At 34.4% G+C, this 20,187-nt stretch overlaps 1 protein-coding gene across 1 annotated transcript in view; it reads right to left on the bottom strand.

Moving 5' to 3' along the window:
• Fife (regulating synaptic membrane exocytosis protein fife) overlaps positions 1 to 20,187 on the bottom strand; it is a 399,632-nt gene that overhangs the window by 31,638 nt on the left and 347,807 nt on the right. Inside the window, exon 11 of the mRNA XM_089633979.1 lies at positions 9,699 to 9,823. Coding sequence (XP_089490105.1) covers positions 9,699 to 9,823 — 125 coding nt within the window. The remainder of the gene's footprint in view (positions 1 to 9,698; positions 9,824 to 20,187) is intronic.

A 20,187-nucleotide genomic window follows, 5' to 3' on the forward strand; every position in this document is an offset into this window, starting at 1 on the left:
ATTTGGAGTAGTGCAGCCAACGGGCGTAGCCAGAGATTTAATGACGCCATATAAATCTAAGTTATAACATTACAAAGAGCAAAGAGCAGCGCTGTGTTAAAATATCGATTAGGTATGTAAAATAAATGACTAAAATGATTCACTCTTTTGCAAGATAATTCTGATTAATTTAAGAATTATTTAATACTTGTTAGATTGCTTTATAAAATATACAATGACGTTTTGGTGGGAGACGTTAGTTTTCCCTCTTAAAAATATTTGATTCCTTACAAATAAATACAATAATTTAAATTAAATTTTGAAGAAAACGAGCAAAATATTTGACACATTTTATATTTTTTATTTACATTATTAATTTAAAAAATATACAATTTTTGTCATAAAAAAAAAAATTACTTTTCATCAAAATATATCTCGGTCTAGCCCTGTCTTTTGTGATACAGGTAGAGAGAGCCTTATGTTGAGAGGTTTCATTGTGATCGTGGAGGTTTATTGTGAAGAGATTTCTGAAAGATTTTTCTGTAGGAACCATGAAAGGAATTGACGGAGATATTGGATTGATAAAAATTAGAAAAGATGAATTGAAAAATTTCTTTCCCTAAAATTTTCTGTCAGGTATTTCTAAAGCAAGTCTACGTTGAAAAACTATTATTGTTTTCTCCAAATTTATTTTTATTTTGATAACGAGGTATGTGATTTGATTTTTGAACAAAATTAAATCTATGCAATGTTATTTGCCTATACACAGGAGCATTGCAGAAAAGCGCATGTTATGCTGTATAATTTGCTTATATAAAGGTGCATTGTATACAATCATGTTATGGTATTTGCCTATATAAAGGTGCATTGCACATGGTCATACTCTGTTATTTGCCTATATAACGGTGCATTACTCACGGTCATGTTATGTTATTTGCCTATATAAAGGTGCATTGCACATGGTCATACTCTGTTATTTGCCTATATAACGGTGCATTACTCACGGTCATGTTATGTTATTTGCCTATATAACGGTGCATTACTCACGGTCATGTTATGTTATTTGCCTATATAACGGTGCATTACTCACGGTCATGTTATGTTATTTGCCTATATAACGGTGCATTACTCACAGTCATTTTTTTTTTTTTTTGAAGTGAAACTTCTTTAGGCGCGTAATGAATTTTCGGGGACGGAGTAAAACCGAGTCACGATCGAAACGAAAATGCGGGTACCCCCACCACCGATTAAAGTTCATTTGATCTAGTCAAAGTTTTGAAGTAACATATAAATGCTTCTTAGCTCATCCCGACAACTGGCGTTGGTGGTGTAATGGTCAGCATAGTTGCCTTCCAAGCAGTTGATCCGAGTTCGATTCTCGGCCATCGCACATTATTTTTTTGTTTTTAACGCCTTTTTCATTCAATATCTTATTTTTTAGTAGGTCAGAACATTTTTTAAAAGAAAATAATATTGCAAAATAATAAAAACACTTATCTCACTGTGATAAAACATTACTCCGCTAGAGCGCGCTTTGCGTTATTGTGTTGGATTAAAATTATTATCTAATCCGTATATTATGATAATTGTATTACATTTATTTAATTAATTTATTTATTTTGATAATATGTAATAATTTTCAAAGTTTTGAAGTAACATATAAATGCTTCTTAGCTCATCCCGACAACTGGCGTTGGTGGTGTAATGGTCAGCATAGTTGCCTTCCAAGCAGTTGATCCGAGTTCGATTCTCGGCCATCGCACATTATTTTTTTGTTTTTAACGCCTTTTTCATTCAATATCTTATTTTTTAGTAGGTCAGAACATTTTTTAAAAGAAAATAATATTGCAAAATAATAAAAACACTTATCTCACTGTGATAAAACATTACTCCGCTAGAGCGCGCTTTGCGTTATTGTGTTGGATTAAAATTATTATCTAATCCGTATATTATGATAATTGTATTACATTTATTTAATTAATTTATTTATTTTGATAATATGTAATAATTTACAGAAAAAAAAATTAAAACTATCTCCCTCTGATAAAATATCCGTTCGCTAGAGCGCACTACGCGATCTTGTGTGGGATTCTATTTCTGTACATTGTACATTATTTTTAAAAATATATTATATTGAAGTGAAACTTCTTTAGGCGCGTAATTCGGGGACGGAGTAAAACCGAGTCAGGATCGACACGAAAATGCGGGTACCCCCACCACCGCTCACCGTTCACTGTCCCTCTCTCACCATATGCGCTTGTTGAGGTGGGGGAGCCGCTCACGAACGTTCTCTCTCTTCTCTTCTTTCCTCTCTCTCAGACACCAGCGAACTGCGCCACGCCAAGCATCAGCTGCTTGGTTAGTATACTGCGTCGTGAGTGTAATACGAGTGAAATACGTAATTGATTGTGGTTCATACGGTTTAACAAAAGAAGTTTCACTTCTGTCTTGCGTAGGCTTGACACACCCACTTTTTTTTTTTATTTAATGCAATAAACAACATAATATATTATAATTTTACTGGTCTTCCATTAAAAGCCTTAGCTTGTGGATGGAAGAAGAGTTAACATTTCACTTATTATGTACAAATAAAGTCACGTGTACAGTTAATACAATGCAGTTAATACAGTTAATACATTTCATATAATTACAATTACTATTTACTATAATCATGTATTTCAATATATATGTATGTGTAGGTAATAAGACACATGGCAATCAGACCCGTTAACTAAAATATGTAAACATATATGTATTCAGTAAGAAGAAAATCAAGTAAGATTTTTAGTGTGACATTCCCTAAAATACTTTTTGATGGAGTTCAACAATTGAATTTTGTTCCTAATGCTTCTGATTTCTATTGGTAGGTTATTGAAAAAGAATTTTCCTTGGTGAGTATAATGGTGTTGTGCAAAAGAAGTGTTTAATTTGGGGCACACAAATACATGTTTAAGTCTAGTACGATTTTCAGTTATGAATGCGTATTTATCTTTTTCTTTTATAATTTGTATAATTGAATTTTTTATAAATAAGTTTTTAAATGTTGGAACTTTGAATTCTTCGAATATGCTGTCAGTTGGGAAGTCTGGAGGTTTTTTTAGTATAATTTTTATTATTAGTTTTTGAACAATTTCTATGGGGGTCAGATTAGTTTTGTAAGCTGCTCCCCAACTGATAATGGCATACTGAAGAATAGACTGTACTAATGCGTAGTATATTGAGTATAGGTTTTTCGTTGATAAGAAGTTTCGTATTCGTAAGAATATATGAATTAACTTCCTAACTCTTTTTATTGTATGGTCGATGTGATCTTTCCATTTTAGGTTTTTATCTATGATTATTCCAAGATATGTAATTTTATCCGCTATTTTCAGAAGTGAACATTTTTGTTGGCAGTGATTAGTATCGTGTTGTGCGAGAGAATGATTATGTAAGAATATTTGAAGATTTGGAGGTACAATGTTAGTGTTAATTTCGAAAGGAATGACATATGTTTTATCACTATTTAACGACAAGAGGTTATTGTCAAACCATATTTTTAGATTATTTATGTCTTCTGTAGCTTTTAGATTAATTTTTTCCCAAGTTTTTTCTTTTATTATAAGGACTGTATCATCAGCGTAAGAGATAATTTGGCCATGCAATGGTTGAATAAATATGTCGTTTACATACAAAATGAACAATATTGGTCCAAGCACGGTGCCCTGTGGGATACCAAAATTTGATGTTTCTTGGTCGCTAGTTTGGTCATTTATTTTAACAAATTGTGCACGATTGTTCAAATAACTTTCTATCCATTGGACGGCTTTATCATTGATGTTATTTAATTTCAGTTTTTTGATAAGCTTTGCGTGTGAGATACTATCGAATGCTTTTCTTAGGTCTATGAATATTCCTGCGCATTTATTTCCTTCGTCAAGTGCAGAGTATATAAATGATGTTACATTTGCTATTGCATCTTGTGTGCTTTTTGTTTTTAAGAATCCGAATTGATTGGAATGTAATATTTTATTGTTTTATAGAAAATCAACAACCCTTTTTTTCACAATCTTTTCAAATATTTTTGCTATATTCGAAATTAGTGATATCGGTCGATAATTTGAAACATTTTGCGGGTCGCCGGTTTTAAAGATAGGGGATATTATAGATTTTTTATAATTTGTTGGGAATATGCCTTTAGTCAGACTGAGATTGATAAGGTGGTTTAGTGGTTTCAGTAGATACATTTTCATTTCTTTAAGAATTTTCACAGAAATGTGGTCAAAACCTGGAGAGGATCCGTCTTTCATGCTTTCTATCACAAGTTGTATTTCAGTTTCGGTAGTTTTTTAAAAGTGGATAGTGTATTTTGTTTTTGGGTATTAGTTGTTATAGTTTTTGGTGTGTGTACAGATTTAGTGATTTTATCAGCGAGATTGTTTCCTACTTTAGAGAAATAAGAATTAAAAATGTTTGCTGTTAGTTTTGGGTCTTTGGATACATCTATGATATTATTTTCATGTTTTAAATATTTTATAGAATTATTTTTTTTCTTATTTTCAATTGCATAATTTACCGTTTTCCAAATAACTTTTAGATTGTTTTCTGAAGTAGAGATTATTTTTTTAAAGTAGTCGTCTTTACTTTTTTTAATTAAAGCTGTTAATTTATTTCTATATTTTTTGAGAACTATCTTAGCATTTTCATCGTGTGGATTTTTAATTGTATTTTTATATAGCCTTTCTTTTTCTCTGATAGATTTTATTAGGCCACAAGTGATCCAAGGTTTTATACGTCTGAATTTTGAATTCGTGTATAATGAGACCTCTGTTGTGGAGGTTTCAATATGATCCATAATTTGTTTTTCAAACATATTTGAGCATTGTTCGACATCGTTAGATTGTAGTATCGTACACCAAGTTTCTGCTTTCAATTTTTTCTCTAAAGTGGCAATATTTGTGGTTTTTTTAATAGTAATTGGAGCCTTAATTTGTGATTTTATTTCATTATCATACAATAATAAGCAAGTGTGGTGGTCAGTAATATTCGTTTGCCAAATCATTGTTTTGATTTTATATAGGTTTTGTAATTTTATGTTTATCCAAATATGATCTAAGCAAGACGATTTTTGTCCGTGCATTTCTCTAGTATTTTTATTTATGCATGATTTAAAATCTAATTCAGTCATACAATTTAGGAACTCATTTTTGAAAATATTTTCTGATTTTTCGTTAATGTTAATATTAAAATCACCCGCGATAAAACAGGTTTTATTTTTAAGCGGTAGTAATATATTTTTCAGTTGAGTTATAAAATTGAAATATTTGATTCGTGTGTTCTGTAAATGGCAATTATGTGGTAAATATATTTATCGAGTTTAATTTCGATTTGAATACAGTTAGTCAGTAATATTGGGGGTTCTAAAGTCGTGACAATACTGAATTTGGTGTGAACGAATATTGCGATTCCACTATTTTTATTGATATTTATTTTAGTTGGGATGTATGTATAGTTAGGAAGTTGAAAAGCTGGTGACTCATCATTTGTAAATGTCTCTGTTAATATTATACAGTCTGGTTGTAATATTAGATTATTGATTTTAATAATAAATTCATCAAAATTTTGAAACATACTACGAATATTTTGGTGTAATATGAATAAACCGTTAAATTTGTGTGGGAAAAATTCATTACATGTCTCTGTGCTTGCACATTCGTATTCATGGATTTTGTAGAAATTTTCTATTTGGCTAGCTATAAAATCATCCATTTAAAATTAATTTTAATTCATTTAGAGCAATTGATAGCACATACATCCATAAGCTTGCCAAAACTATGAAGAATTAAATTAAAAGAATTACGCTCCGTTATTATAATTATATCGGTATCGTGTCTATTAGTGAATAAAGTGTACTTATATCTGTTGCGAATGTATAACATGAGCATATAAATAATACATAACATAAGCATATAAATAATATAAAATATAAGCATAAAGAGAAAATAAAACATGAGCTTAAAGAGATTAAAAAACATAAGCATATAAAGAAAATAAAACATAAGCATATAAAGTATACAAGTGATTTATGGATTTGGTTGTTGCGGATATTTAACATAAGCGTGAAAAGTATGCATAACATTGGCATAAGTATACAGAGTATGCATATAGTTGTTGCGAGTATATATCACGAGCATATAAAGCATAAGCATATAAAGCATATAGAACATAAGTATGTAGAGAAAATAAAACATAAGCATAAGCATGTAAAGTACACAGGTGTTATAGGGATTTAGTTGTTGTAAGTATTTTACATAATTATAGCAGGTATATAGTGTAACTATGAATTGAAGATACATAGTACATGATTTATATTGGTTACTGCTAAAACTAAATGTAGTGTTTGGGTAAAGAGATAAAAGAAAACTAGAGAAATACAAATTAAATAATTTAAATTCCCCTGTAACCATATACCTGTGCCCTTCTGTTTCATATAATAGGTTGAGATTAATAGTTAAAATAGTGATGTTAATGAATTTTGAGTAAAGTAAAAAATATTTTATCAACATAAATATAATAGTTACAGTTCTTTTACAAGTTATTGGGTGTGTGAGATAAGATGTGTTTGTTTTTGTCATTGATAATAATGACTGGTGTTCCAATATCTCTACGGACGTACACTTGCCCTCCACGGGTCCAGGCGAATTTATATAATTTTTCCCGTGTAGCCTTACGTGCAAGGAACCACAAGTGTTTCGCACGAAACGTCAGGTGTTCCGAGACGTATATGTGAGAGCGAGGTCCTGCAATTCTGACGAGGGTGGTGTTGAGTTTTTCCTCTCTATTGTTAGCTTGTTTGTTGAACTTTTTTATGTCTGACAGGAAAACATCACGGTCAATACTGGTTTTAAATGATATGATTATGGGCCTACTTTGGTCTTTAGGTATTTTTTGGGAGATGCGGTAAGCTGCGTCAATCCTGTTCATTTCCACGTTTGAATTAGTAGTTTTTTGGATGTTGAATATGAGGTTATTTAAGTTTTCCCCATTATTTTCCGGGATCCCCCTGATTTCAGCGTTTTTAGACCTATTTAGCCTGTCTATTTGCTCCATTTGGTTTTCTAATACTTCAATTCTTGCTTCGAGGCCGGTGTTCTTTTTCTCAAGCTTGTTATTAGTGTCCTCAAGCTGGTGGACGTGAAGAAGAATGTCCTCATATTGCTTGCTCATCCCCGCTAGAGTGGCAAGAATTTGCGTGTTTTGTTCGAGTAGTTTGGCGAGTAGTTCACTATCAATAAGTGAACTGCCACTGGGTTTGACAGTCGGTGTGACACAAATGCATTGTTTACATTTTATGAGGGCACGCCGCTCCTTAGAGAGTCGACGGTAGGTACTTTCCGTCACACCTCCACATTGCAGATGGAATGTCTCCTTGCAGGTTACGCACACAAAAATAGACTCGTCTGAAAGTGTTGGTTCGGAACATTTTTGACAGGTATTATTCATGTTGATGATGTATGATATGTTGATGATGTTTCACTGTTATTTTACGTTATTTGTAATAGGCAGTAAAAGTTTTGCTATAAGCAGTCACAGTTCTTAGCACAGATAAACACTCATGTTATGTTATTTGCCTATATAAAGGTGCATTGCACATGGTCATACTCTGTTATTTGCCTATATAACGGTGCATTACTCACGGTCATGTTATGTTATTTGCCTATATAACGGTGCATTACTCACGGTCATGTTATGTTATTTGCCTATATAACGGTGCATTACTCACAGTCATGTTATGTTATTTGCCTATATAACGGTGTATTACTCACAGTCATGTTATGTTATTTGCCTATATAAAGGTGCATTGCACATGGTCATACTCTGTTATTTGCCTATATAACGGTGCATTACTCACGGTCATGTTATGTTATTTGCCTATATAACGGTGCATTACTCACAGTCATGTTATGTTATTTGCCTATATAAAGGTGCATTGCACATGGTCATACTCTGTTATTTGCCTATATAACGGTGCATTACTCACGGTCATGTTATTTTATTTGCCTATATAACGGTGTTATGCAAATTAATATTTTTTATTTTTGTTTTATTTCAAATAGAGGGATGTAGGGATGACCCTGTGTTATGGTGGGTGAAGTTTACACATTGAAGATTTTCATAATATGCATAGTAATACTTAGTTATTTTTATATAGGCAAATAATATGGTCACACTATGTTATTTGCCTATATAAACACAAGATGTACATATATTGTAATTTTTTAAATGAAAGTCGGTCCTTGATTTTTCGCTGGGAAAAAAACTTGATATAAAAATAGTCCGTTAAGAGGATTCAGTTGGCTTGATCATGTCAGAAATATTTGCGCATTCAAGTATATATAAGTATATTTACTACCCATTTAATATGTTTTTGTAAATGTACGGACAATTTGAAAGAGGAAAGCTCACAAAGGAAACGTAGACGTGAATGAAAATGAAGCTGTAATATTTTCTTTGATAAAGTGGACACAATACATTTGTACAATAATAGTAAATATCAACAAGAGGACAATGAAGCAGGCTTTATTACGAAAGCAAAGATTTTTTGCTGTTGTTGATTTTGATCCTATAATGAAGCACTCAAGTGTTATTCAAAAAATCATTTTTCCAGAGTTTTGTAAAGAAACTAGGAAATAACTTGAATATAACACTATATCGTGGGAAAAAAGTCGTATTAACTTTTATATTGATCAAAATAACATAACATGAATACTTTATTTAATATTGCGTATTTAAGCATCTACAATAGAGAGTTAGTAAAGGGATGAGCTTCTTTGATTCCGGAGGTAACGGGTTTGAAAGCCGACGTAGGCAGACTAAAGAAATAGGAGCAAATTTAATAACATTTCATAATTAATAATTTGCACCTGGCTCCTGAGGTTCTCCCAGTATTTCCTTGTGGGAAACGGCCATTTGGAAGCAAAACATTTGAAACAGCTTTACTGCTCACAACTGAATAGATAAACACCATCTTTGGATGATGTCATAAAGATTTTCTCGGCTTCTATATTTTAAATTTCTCCCACTTTTTTATCCTCATAAAATTCTTTAAATTTGTAGTTATGTCATAGTTCTACTGGTTTGCTGATGGGAACTATTTATAGAAAAGGTAATGGGTTTTATTGTTTGTCAAATTTTTGCCACTGCGTTAACTTAAACACCAGCTGTACCCCGCCATGAGTTGCTATGGCCCCTTCCAGAACTTTCAAGAAAATTCTTGAACTTTCCGGAACCTTCACTCAGTTTGGAACCTTCTTAAAATTTCTCGTTCCAAAACCTTCTAGAGCATTCAAGAAACTTCATGAACTTTCTGTAATCTTCCAGACTCAACGACACAGTTGGCGGGCCCGTTCTGAAATAATCTGAAGCATTCGCGGCCTTCCTATAACAAAGCACATTATCGTCACCCACTTCCACCCATGTTCAGCCACCCCCACCAAACTCTCTTAATTTTGATGTGACACCAAGGGCTATCTACCACCATAACCACCGGTGGGTGGCAATGGCTGGTTGTGAAGAAAATTTGGCGGGTAGGGAAAGACGGGGTTATTTTTATAATATAATATAAAATATATCAGATTAAATTTAGAAAGTTTGCGAAAATCCAATATAATTAAAGAAAAGAAACAACATTTTTCGATAAAGACCTTATCTACTCATATTGGACATAAAAAAATGCTCACCTTGTCTCCTTGCTGCAAGCCGCCCTTCTCTGCCGGCCCTCCAGGGACAGTCCACACAATGTATGCGAACAGCCGCCCATCGGGCCCCACCTTGCCGCCCACGACTCTCATGCCAAACCCTCGAGCTGGTAACAAAATTTTTTGTAAATAAGAAAAAAGTATTATGATAAATACAAAATTAAATGAGGTAGGACTAGAAACAGTATCATTATACTTATGCTTCCTTATACGTACGTACAAATGAGAAAGCACAAGTTGACATTACGAGAAGAGAAAATAAATCATATTTATCCAGGGAGAGATGTTGGTAGTCGACGAAGACGCCATAAGAGTTATCGGCTTATAGGCTTTTATAGGCAGTTATAGGCTTAACAGCACTTTAAAAATGCATTCGAAGCGCTAAAAATATGTCACGTTAAATATAAACACTAACTAAAAAAAACTTCATCAACATAAATTAAATTGTTGAAAAAAACAGGGAAGCCTAAAAATGCAAGAATGTGCGAAGTCAATTTAAAACAATTTGAATTTGACGTTAATTGTATCGCTGTATTCCCCTTATCATGCAATAAATCATATGATATAATTAATAAACCTACATCCAACCAAATCATATAAACGCTATCATGCACGAAACTGAGACTACCAGGGTAATATAATATGAGATGAGATGGATTACTTCACCCTTGTTTAATCGTATTAATGTTCCTGGGTCGCTACTTAGTGCACGCGCCCTTACTGTCAATAAAGGGTTAGCTTAATAAGCTCCCTTCCTTTCTCGTCCTTCCCTTCCCTTCTCTTCCCTTCCCTTTCTATCCTCTACTTACTTCTTAGCTCTTTACTTCGTTGATTAATTGTTTTTTGATTTATACGCTTAGTCGACACGATGTTAATGATAGAAAAAAACTCATTTGTTGATCAGCAATGTTTGATTATAATTCTTCGTAGTTAATACATCAAAAGATATTGTTTTCTTATTTGAAGTATATAAAGTGCTCTCAAATAATTCAAATCAACACACAAAATTTTAAATATTGTTGTCTCCCAATTTGATTATTTCTACCAAAATTTGAGGGAAGAGTTTAACAAGATAGCGGTGGTTGAACGAATCGAGTTGAATGAGTAGTGATAATTAGTATAAAAAGTAATAAAACGTACATTTTTTCAGATAAAATAAAGTGAAAAACAGGTTTTTGCAATAATAAAAAGACATTTTCATAAAAACAAACGTTTTATAGCTCATCGTAATAATTATACAAAATAATCTTGATTTACGTGTTTATTTTAGTCGTTTCAAAGATTCTTTAAAATTTCATTAATGATGCATGAATAAGGCCTTAGTTTACAGATCGTTCCAAAGAATTTAAAAGCGTTATTAAAATATGTTTTAAAATTTCTAAACCTTTTGATTAAAAGCAAATGGTTACGTAAAATACAGGAAATTTTGTATTATATGTAGAGCTTTGATTTCTATTTGATAATTCATACAGATACCTACCTGCATTATCAGCAGCAGCAGCACCATTATTTTTTTTAGTAGATATTGAAACTCCAACAGGTATTTCATGGACAATTTACAGAAAGTAAGTAAGAAAAGCAAGCTTTACCTGACCTTTACCATCCTAGATACGCCTATGGAAAATTGTTTCCATCCAGTCAACCATATAATTTATTTCCACTTAGCATCACGCGCCTGGAGAGAGGAAATACCCAAAACAAAAGAAATGCGGTGTCCAGAGGCGGAAATGGGCCGGAAAATGGCGCGAATGTTATAGTCTGTTTAGGCGGGAAACTTTATAAATTTAACGAAAATTTTGAGATGATAGATCCCATGTAGGAAGTTTTATAAAGGTGATAGAAAGGAAGTAAGTAAAATTTTCTTAGTATAAATAAACTGCAATAAAGTAAAAACCGGAATTTTTCGCAAAAAAGCTGAAAGTAATTGAAAATATCATTTAGAAGAGATAAGATTATCTGTGATACACTCGTACGAACTTTGACCTATCAGTTTTCAACATTTTATTATCTTTCCTACAACTAAGGATGGGTTGTTTCATGGAATTTTGAATAAATCATCAAATTTAAAAGTTCGTTTTCGAGTTCTGAAAAGGTTATTTTCAAGTTCTGGTATTATATCATTACTGGCCAGTTGTTTCAAAAAACGGAAATAATAACATTACTTGAATAGAACTTTCACAGAAGTTCTTCAAAATCTATTAACTATGAAATTTGATTAATTGTTCAAATTCTGTAAAACAACCCTTCCCAAGGGATTGCAACAATAACATTTGGCTGTCATCAGTTGTTTTGTTTTGCTCTATCTAAAATTATTTTTTTTCCATTCTATTTTGTTTTCTGGCCAAAAAAAAGTGTAGTGTGTTGTGCCTTGAGGTTTCTTCTCCCTTCTGATCTTCCAGGAGTCACTTTTCGCTGCTGATTTCCAGATATTTATAAACTTTTTTACTTCTGTCATTTTTCATACTATTATTGTAGTTGTTTACTGTTGTGAATAATGGAGGAAGATTTCCCTCCTGGACCCCCTACAAAGCCCCCAGATCCCTCTCCGGACCCCCCAGACGGGGAAAATGTAGAAATTTCTGACAGTGATTCTGTCATTTTGACTTCTACCAAAAAAAGGAAATTTACTCCTTCTTCCCCAATAAAACTTGACTCGCTTTCGACTTCACAGTCCCCACCAGCACTTTCTCAACTTCCTCCAACAAACTTTTATTCTCCTCATTCCCGTGGCCCATTCATAGTATACGCCCAAAAAACTGAGCAAGGAAAAACCATCCACCCTCTTGAATTTGGCAAATTCCTATCAAATAGCAAGAATCTTTCAATCAAGCCTGGAGGTGTAAAAGCCGAGGGTCGCTTCCGAATCTCCGTCGAATTCCTCTCAGGGTCAGCTGCCAACAGTTTCATCAAAAATGTCTTCATTTCATCTAATTCAAAGTTTAAGGCATATATCCCTACTTTCAATGTCACTCGCATGGGCTTGGTCAGAGGTATCTCGACCGATCTGTCCATCGAAGAAATTCTGTCTTCACTTTCAACCCCCCAACACATTGGCAATCCCATAAAAGCCAGGAGGCTAAATTACAAGGACTCCTCTGAGGGTATAATTTCTTGGAAGCCCTCCCAATCTGTCGTTATCACCTTTGAAGGTCAATCTCTTCCCTCCCATATATATTTATTCTTCAACTCATTACCAGTTGAAATGTATACTTATCCCACCACTCAATGTTTCAATTGCTGCCGTTTTGGTCATACCAAAGCTGCATGCAGATCTCAACCCAGATGTTTTAAATGTGGAGAAAACCACGCAGCTGACCAATGTCCTTCTTCCTCCTCACCTAAATGTTTTAACTGCTCAGGCTCACATACAGCTATCAACACATCTTGCCCAGAACAATCTCGCCAAAAAAATATTAAAATTTCTATGGCCTCTCAGAACTTGTCTTTTCTGCAGGCTTCTAAACTATTCCCGCCTGTCAAAAAATCATTTGCTGAGGCTTTATCCAGCAACTCCTCATCCAACCCTCTTCCCTCCACTACAACAACTTCTTCTCGTTCAACTAAATTCACATACAAAAACGCTATTTATAAACCGGCTCCTGGATATGATCAGCAACAACACAACTCACTGCTCTTAAATCCCAATGGTTCACCTCTTTCAAATGCCACAAATGGGTGTGCAAATAATTATAATCCGTCCTCAATGAACTCTCTTAAACTTTCTGAAAAACTCTCCCAAGACAATTCTTCATTTATCCAAACTCTTATTATGCTTCTAATTGACCTTATTTCTTCTCAAACTAATCTACCGTCCAACGCTGCTACTATTATTTCCACATTAAAATCATTTATTCAAAATGACTTTTCAGGATGTCAGAATACTTCAGTGGAATAGCCGAAGTGCTATTTCTAACAAATCTGATCTTCTTAACCTATTAAATTCCAACATTATTTCTTTGGCTGCTATCTCGGAGACTTGGTTTACTCCATCCACCCATTTTAATGTGGGAGGGTATTCCTGTCTCCGCGATGACCGCCCGGAAGGTTCGGGCGGCGGTGCTGCCCTTTTTATTAAAAAATCCATATCCTTTTCCCCAATAAATAATATCAAACCCCCCAATGCTGACTTCCAAATGGTTGCAGCTAAAATAAAGGACACATCCTTTATTTCAGTCTATCTTCCCCCAACAGCCTACTTCAATAAACAAACTTGGTTGCAAATTGTAAGTCAACTAAGCCCTCCTTTCTTTATATTAGGCAATTTTAATGCCCATTCCCCCGTCTGGGGTTCTGCTTTCTCCGACCGAGATGGTCGAAGTGTGATGGATTTCCTAGATCAATCCAACCTTTTTCTTTTGAATGACGGATCTCCTACTAGGATCTCACGCCCCAGCACAAACCCCAGTGCAGTGGATCTATCGATATGTTCTACTAGTCTGGCTTCTCTCTCCTCGTGGGTGGTGTCCCCCGACCCTTGCTCCAGTGATCATTTCCCGATCACCATTACTTATCAAACTTCTTTCCAATCAGACAAGTCTCATATTTCGACAAAAATTAAAACGAAACACACCAAATGGGATGAATTTAACTCTCATATGGACAAGTTCCTATTAAATTCACCCGCCACCGATATATTTTCCGTCAAAGATGATTATAATAACTTCAAATCAATGCTCATAACTGCAATAAATAAATCAAATCCTCCCCCTAAAACTAAATCTCTCAAAAAACTCCCTCCAACTCCCTGGTGGGATGAGGAATGTTCCAAAGTAGTAAGAATTCGGAAAGCTAAATCTCTTTCCTATCGTTACAATATGACTATGGAGAACTATATTATATACAAAAACGCTGAATCCAATGCCAAAAGGGTATTGAGGTCAAAAAAAAGATCCGGGTGGTACAACTTCTGCAGTTCAGTATCTCCGAACACTCCAATTTCGGAAGTTTGGTCTATGATCCGAAGATTTAGATCCTCCTTCAGTTCACCATCTCCTCAAGCGTCTCATTCTAAATGGATCGATGAATTTTTGGACAAAATTGCCCCCCCTTCTGTACCTAACTTAGATGAAATAACGCCCATCTATAATACTCCTATGTATAATCATTGGCTAGACTATCCGTTCACCTTAGTTGAGCTAAAAAATTGTTTATCAACAGTCAAGGACTCATCTCCAGGCAGAGATGGTATACCTTACAGCATAATCAAAAATAGTAATAATAATGTTCTAAACCACTTCTCAAGCATCTTAAATAAAATCTTCCAGACTGGTATAATGCCTGATGACTGGAGTTGTCAAATAATCATCCCTATTTTAAAAACAAACAAATCACCAAATTCTGGATCCAACTACAGGCCAATCGCTCTTTCATCCACCCTCAGTAAACTTTATGAAAAATTAATTAAAAACCGATTAGAATTTTTTGTCGAGAGTAAACAGCTTCTCTCTCCATCTCAATTTGGATTTAGGAAAAAAAAATCCACCCAAGATAACCTTGCCATCATCAGTACTGATATTAATTTATCAATTTCTAAACAGGAAGTTTGTCTTGCCGTCTTTATAGATATAGAAGGCGCCTTTGACAATGTTTCCATCCCAATCTTGAAAAAAAAACTTCTAGGCCTTGGCCTTCCCCCCATGTTTGTCCAATCTATTATTAATCTATTTCTAGATAGAAAAATTTTCATTGAACTTCCAGATATTTTTCCTCAAAGTAGGTCTATTTGGAAGGGTTTACCACAAGGCGATGTATTGTCCCCCTTACTGTATAATATATACACATATGATATGCATGTCGCTATTCCCCCACAAGTAAAAGTTATTGAGTTCGCAGATGACATAGCTTTCTTCTTATCATCCAAAATCATCCCTCTCGCCGTTAAATATCTTAACGAAGCCATGAATGCCCTTTGCACATGGCTCACGTTAAATGGTCTTGAACTTTCAATCCAAAAGACTCAGTGTGTCACCTTCTCAAACCGCCATAAAAACCCCCCCGTTCAAATTTTATTTAAAAATACTCCAATCCCCAACGCTTCTGAAGTAAAATTTTTGGGAGTAACATTTGATAGGAAACTTAAATGGTCTTCCCATATTAATAATTTAGTTACTAAATGCGAAAAAAATTTAAATATCATCAGATCATTATCTGGCGTTTGGTGGGGTGCTCACCCTACTTGCATTAAGTTGCTTTACAACGCACTTATTCGAAGCCATCTTGACTATGCCTGCCCACTTTTTAGTACTGCCTCAAAACATGTACTTGATAAATTAGACAAAATTCAATCTTAATCTTTGCGAATTATAACTGGAGCGATGCAATCATCACCCATCAATTCCCTTCAAGTAGAATGTTCTGATCCTCCTCTTTATTTAAGGCGTCAACTATTTGCTGACAAATTTGTTCTTAAATGTTTAAATTCTAAATGTCATCAGGTTATCCCCAGCGTCTCGTTGTTCATTGACTCAACCCATTCATCTACAATCAGAGCTTCAACTAAACCTCTTCCTGACATCTGTAAAAATTTTAAGTCTCTCTCAGAGCTTCACATCATCCAAAATGATTTACTTCCCATATACAAATTAAAATATAGTCACGTCACCCTATCCCCAACAATAATAGAAGGGATCGGAATCCTTAAAAGTCATTCCAATCTCCCGGCCCGAACTGTCAATAATATGTTCAATGACATTATTTCATCTAAATGGCCCAACTTTTCTCTTTTATTTACTGATGGATCCAAATCTCCCGACTCTCCTAACTGTGGTATAGGTATTAACGTTTACCACAATAATTCTAATGACAGAATATTTCATTCAATTTCAAATCAATTTTCAATATTTTCAGCCGAGTGCATTGCAATAATAGAATCTCTCAAATATATAATCAAAAATAATTTTGAACATTCCCCCGTTCTCTCTGACTCTCTCAGTTCCCTCCAAAAACTTAAATCCAGTCCTCTTCTTCATCCTGATGATCACTTTGTATGCCTTATTCGAGAGATGATAGCCTCCATTCAAAGCTCTGGTAAAACTGTAACTCTGATTTGGATTCCTGGACATGTTGGTATCATGGGTAATGATATTGCGGATGCCTTGGCAAAACAAGGAGCGTCCAACCCTGTTGTTACCCTCGTAAACCACATTCCCCTATCTGACATTTTTTCCATCATCAAAGATAGATCCCGCAATGTTTGGTCTGAGTATTGGCACATTGCTAGTCAATCCAAGGGAGCCTGCTATGCCTCAATACAAAGGACTATTCCATCAAAACCGTGGTTTCAGCAATTCCCTCATTTTTCCAAAAAAGAAATTTCTTCACTCATTCGAATGAGGATCGGACATTGTTCCGTTCCTTCACATCTTTTTAAAATTCACGTTGTTGACTCCCCAGATTGTACATTCTGTGGTCTAGAAGTGGGAACTTTAGATCACATATTTTTTGGTTGTCCCTCTGTAAACAAATATCCTCTCTTCTATCAAGCCTTATCTAAAATTGCCTCCCCTCCATTCAACATCTCATCTCTTCTAAGTCTGAACTCGACTCCAATTTTCATTATAATTTTGAAATTTGCCAATTTAAATAAAATTAATATTTAAATTCACCATTCATTTCTCAATAATTTTAAATGATGGCCAAGAACACCCTTGAAGGGTGAAAGCCAGAAATAATAAGAAAAAAAAAAAAAAAAAACCCTTCCCAAGTCTCCGAATCAATATACCAACCAATATATACGTTAAATGAGGTTACATAAATAATGAATTCTCAATGTTTGAAATATTTCTCGAATGAAAAAATACTGACATCTACATGAGGAAACTCCATTTTTTGTTCATTGTGGACCATGCTACGATTCTGAATTATAGAAAGTACTTATGTGATGATATATAAACCTGAAAGAGGCAAGAATTACTCGGTGAAAGAATTAAATTTATTAAAACTGGCAGCTGGAAGAATTATATCCTACTATATATGCATGTTCAAAATTGTAAACGATTGATAGCAAACACTCGCTCAATATTATACTGAGTATTTTAAACACTTGCTTGTACCTAGATTACACGAAGTTAGTAAGCGATACGCAGAAGTAACGGATCTTTTTAACTGTACGGAAGGTAGGTACAAGAAGGCTGTACTATCATACTTTGCAACCAATACTAATTATAGACAAAAAATATATATTTTTAGTATTTTAGTAACTTAAGATTACTGTGAGTTGCAATTACTGTTTGTGGTATTTTGTGTGTACTATTAATATTAAATACCTACATTAATAAAAACCTTTCCAAGGCAGAGTCAGTTTTTAATCATTAAGCAATTCGGGAGGCGGGTTTGGAACCATTTATTGGATAACCTTTATCTCTGCCATAGATCACCCTAATGGGTTTGCTACGTTTGGTGACTTAGCAGGGGTGACTAGGTTCATGAGGAAGTGAAGTTTGTCTAGGTCTAGGCGGCAAATGCATCAGTCTACATTATGCATGGCGGGCCACAGGAGACACTGGTTGAGGAAGACGCTTTAACCCCACCAGCTGGACTCTTTCGGGATGAATTTATAAGTCCGTCACTCCTGGATACACTGACTCACAGATTCTTACTCACCACAGATACCTTTTTCTTTCCCAAAACTTTCTCACCTTCTTTTTCCTACAAAGACCCTCCATACAGTATTCCCAAAGATTACATAGATCCTGAGGAAAATTATTTCCCCAGGGCTACCTGTGTAGAGTTAATGTAAAAAAGAAAGTGTAAAACAGAGAGATACGGATGTCACGCAAAACACAAATGATAAATAATTATAGATCGATTTTTTTTTAGTCACGCATGATAGAAACCTACTGGTCTAACATGAATTATAATCAATTTCAGTCAGTTTAGACGTCTAATTGATTTTGAAACGAGCCTTGGCGTAACCATATCACTCGACGTTAGGCTTTGGTGTTCCTGGTGTAATCGTAAACTCGGTGTTTAGAAGAGCGGGCGGGCCGTTGGGGCGGGAGGGGTGGCAAGGGCGGTAGTGAGGGCGGATCAACAGGTCTCCATGTTTCCAGGGCAGCAAGGAAGGGTGGGGGTGTTGGCAGGATATTGCTCGACAGGGGCCGCCTTCAGTGGCGAGGGTTGCTTGCCCTTAACCGCGAAGAAATTGCCCTTTATTGTTTCTTAGATGGGATCTGTCGGAGCATTGCGTAGCGGAAAGAGCAGTTATAAAAAATGGTTGGTCGTATAAGGTTCGGCAAGGTCATGAACTTGAATTTGGTTTTTAAGAAGAATTTTAGTAACTAGTTGATAGTAGTGATGATCATTTAAAGAAAAATGATCAATGAAAAGTAATGCAGTTTTAGTAGTGTAAAAAACCATAAACGGTTGTTTGTGAAACAGTTATACCTGTGTGAAATGATTTTATACTGAATAATATATTATAAATATAAATTTGGAACTGATTGTGTGAAGAATAATTTAGAGAAGTGATAAGGTAGGTATTTAGATTCATAATCATACAATCATTTGACTTTAGTCAAATTAATAATACTTTTTTTTTTTTTTTCAAATTCTTGACTGAATTCGTGAATTTTCAAGTTTCGGTGGTAATTCTAAAGCTAAAGTTCTGAATTGTGTCTCTAATTTGTCAACATAAATTCCAAATTAAAAACTCAAAATTTTAAGTTCCAAGTTTAAAGCTCGTAACATTAAGCTCCAAGCCTTAAGCTCTTTTTGTATAATTAACACAATTGTTATAAGAATAATTTTATACTTTTTTAATTGTTTCACTTTTAAATGTTTCTTTAATGGATTGGGTCATAATAATTAATATATCATGTTAATTATTATAAATGTTTTATTTTTACAAACATCTTTTTATGCTCTTTGTTTAATGCATAATTTAGCTCTCAAATTTAGAAAAACTTTAAAATGTGTCACGGGGTAGAACTTAATAAGTTCCGATTATTATTTTGAAAATAATAAATTTGGGAGGTGGGTATGGATACCACCGCCCCGGCAATTATTCATTGGATAACAAACACCTCTGCCATAGTGGTTCCCTACGTTTGGTGACTTAACAGGGGTGCCCGGGTTCATGGGGTAAGTATTGTCTAGGTCTTGGCGGCGGATGCGCCTGCCCACCTACTGTGGTAGGTTTGAGAGTGGTGTGGATTTGGATAGACTGGTTGAGGGAAATATTTTTACCTCTCCAGCATGACTCCCTCGACACATCGCCTTGCACCTGATAAATTCAACAATCCGTCACTCCTGGAAACACTGACTGTGAGATTCTCACCCAATCTTTATAACCTTTTTTATCCCACACCTTCCTCTTCATCCCTTCCTTAAAAACACCCTCCTTACATCATTCCCAAAATTGACATAGACCTTTAGAAAAATTATTTTCCTCATGGCCTTAAAAATGCCTTAATTAATATTTTAACAGAAATATCCTACATGAATCGTTCAAGATTGAAATATCACCACGATT

Source organism: Hesperophylax consimilis, chromosome 7 (assembly GCF_061612785.1).
Source record: "Hesperophylax consimilis isolate HC1 chromosome 7, BYU_Hcon_1.0, whole genome shotgun sequence".
Taxonomy (NCBI): domain Eukaryota; kingdom Metazoa; phylum Arthropoda; class Insecta; order Trichoptera; family Limnephilidae; genus Hesperophylax; species Hesperophylax consimilis.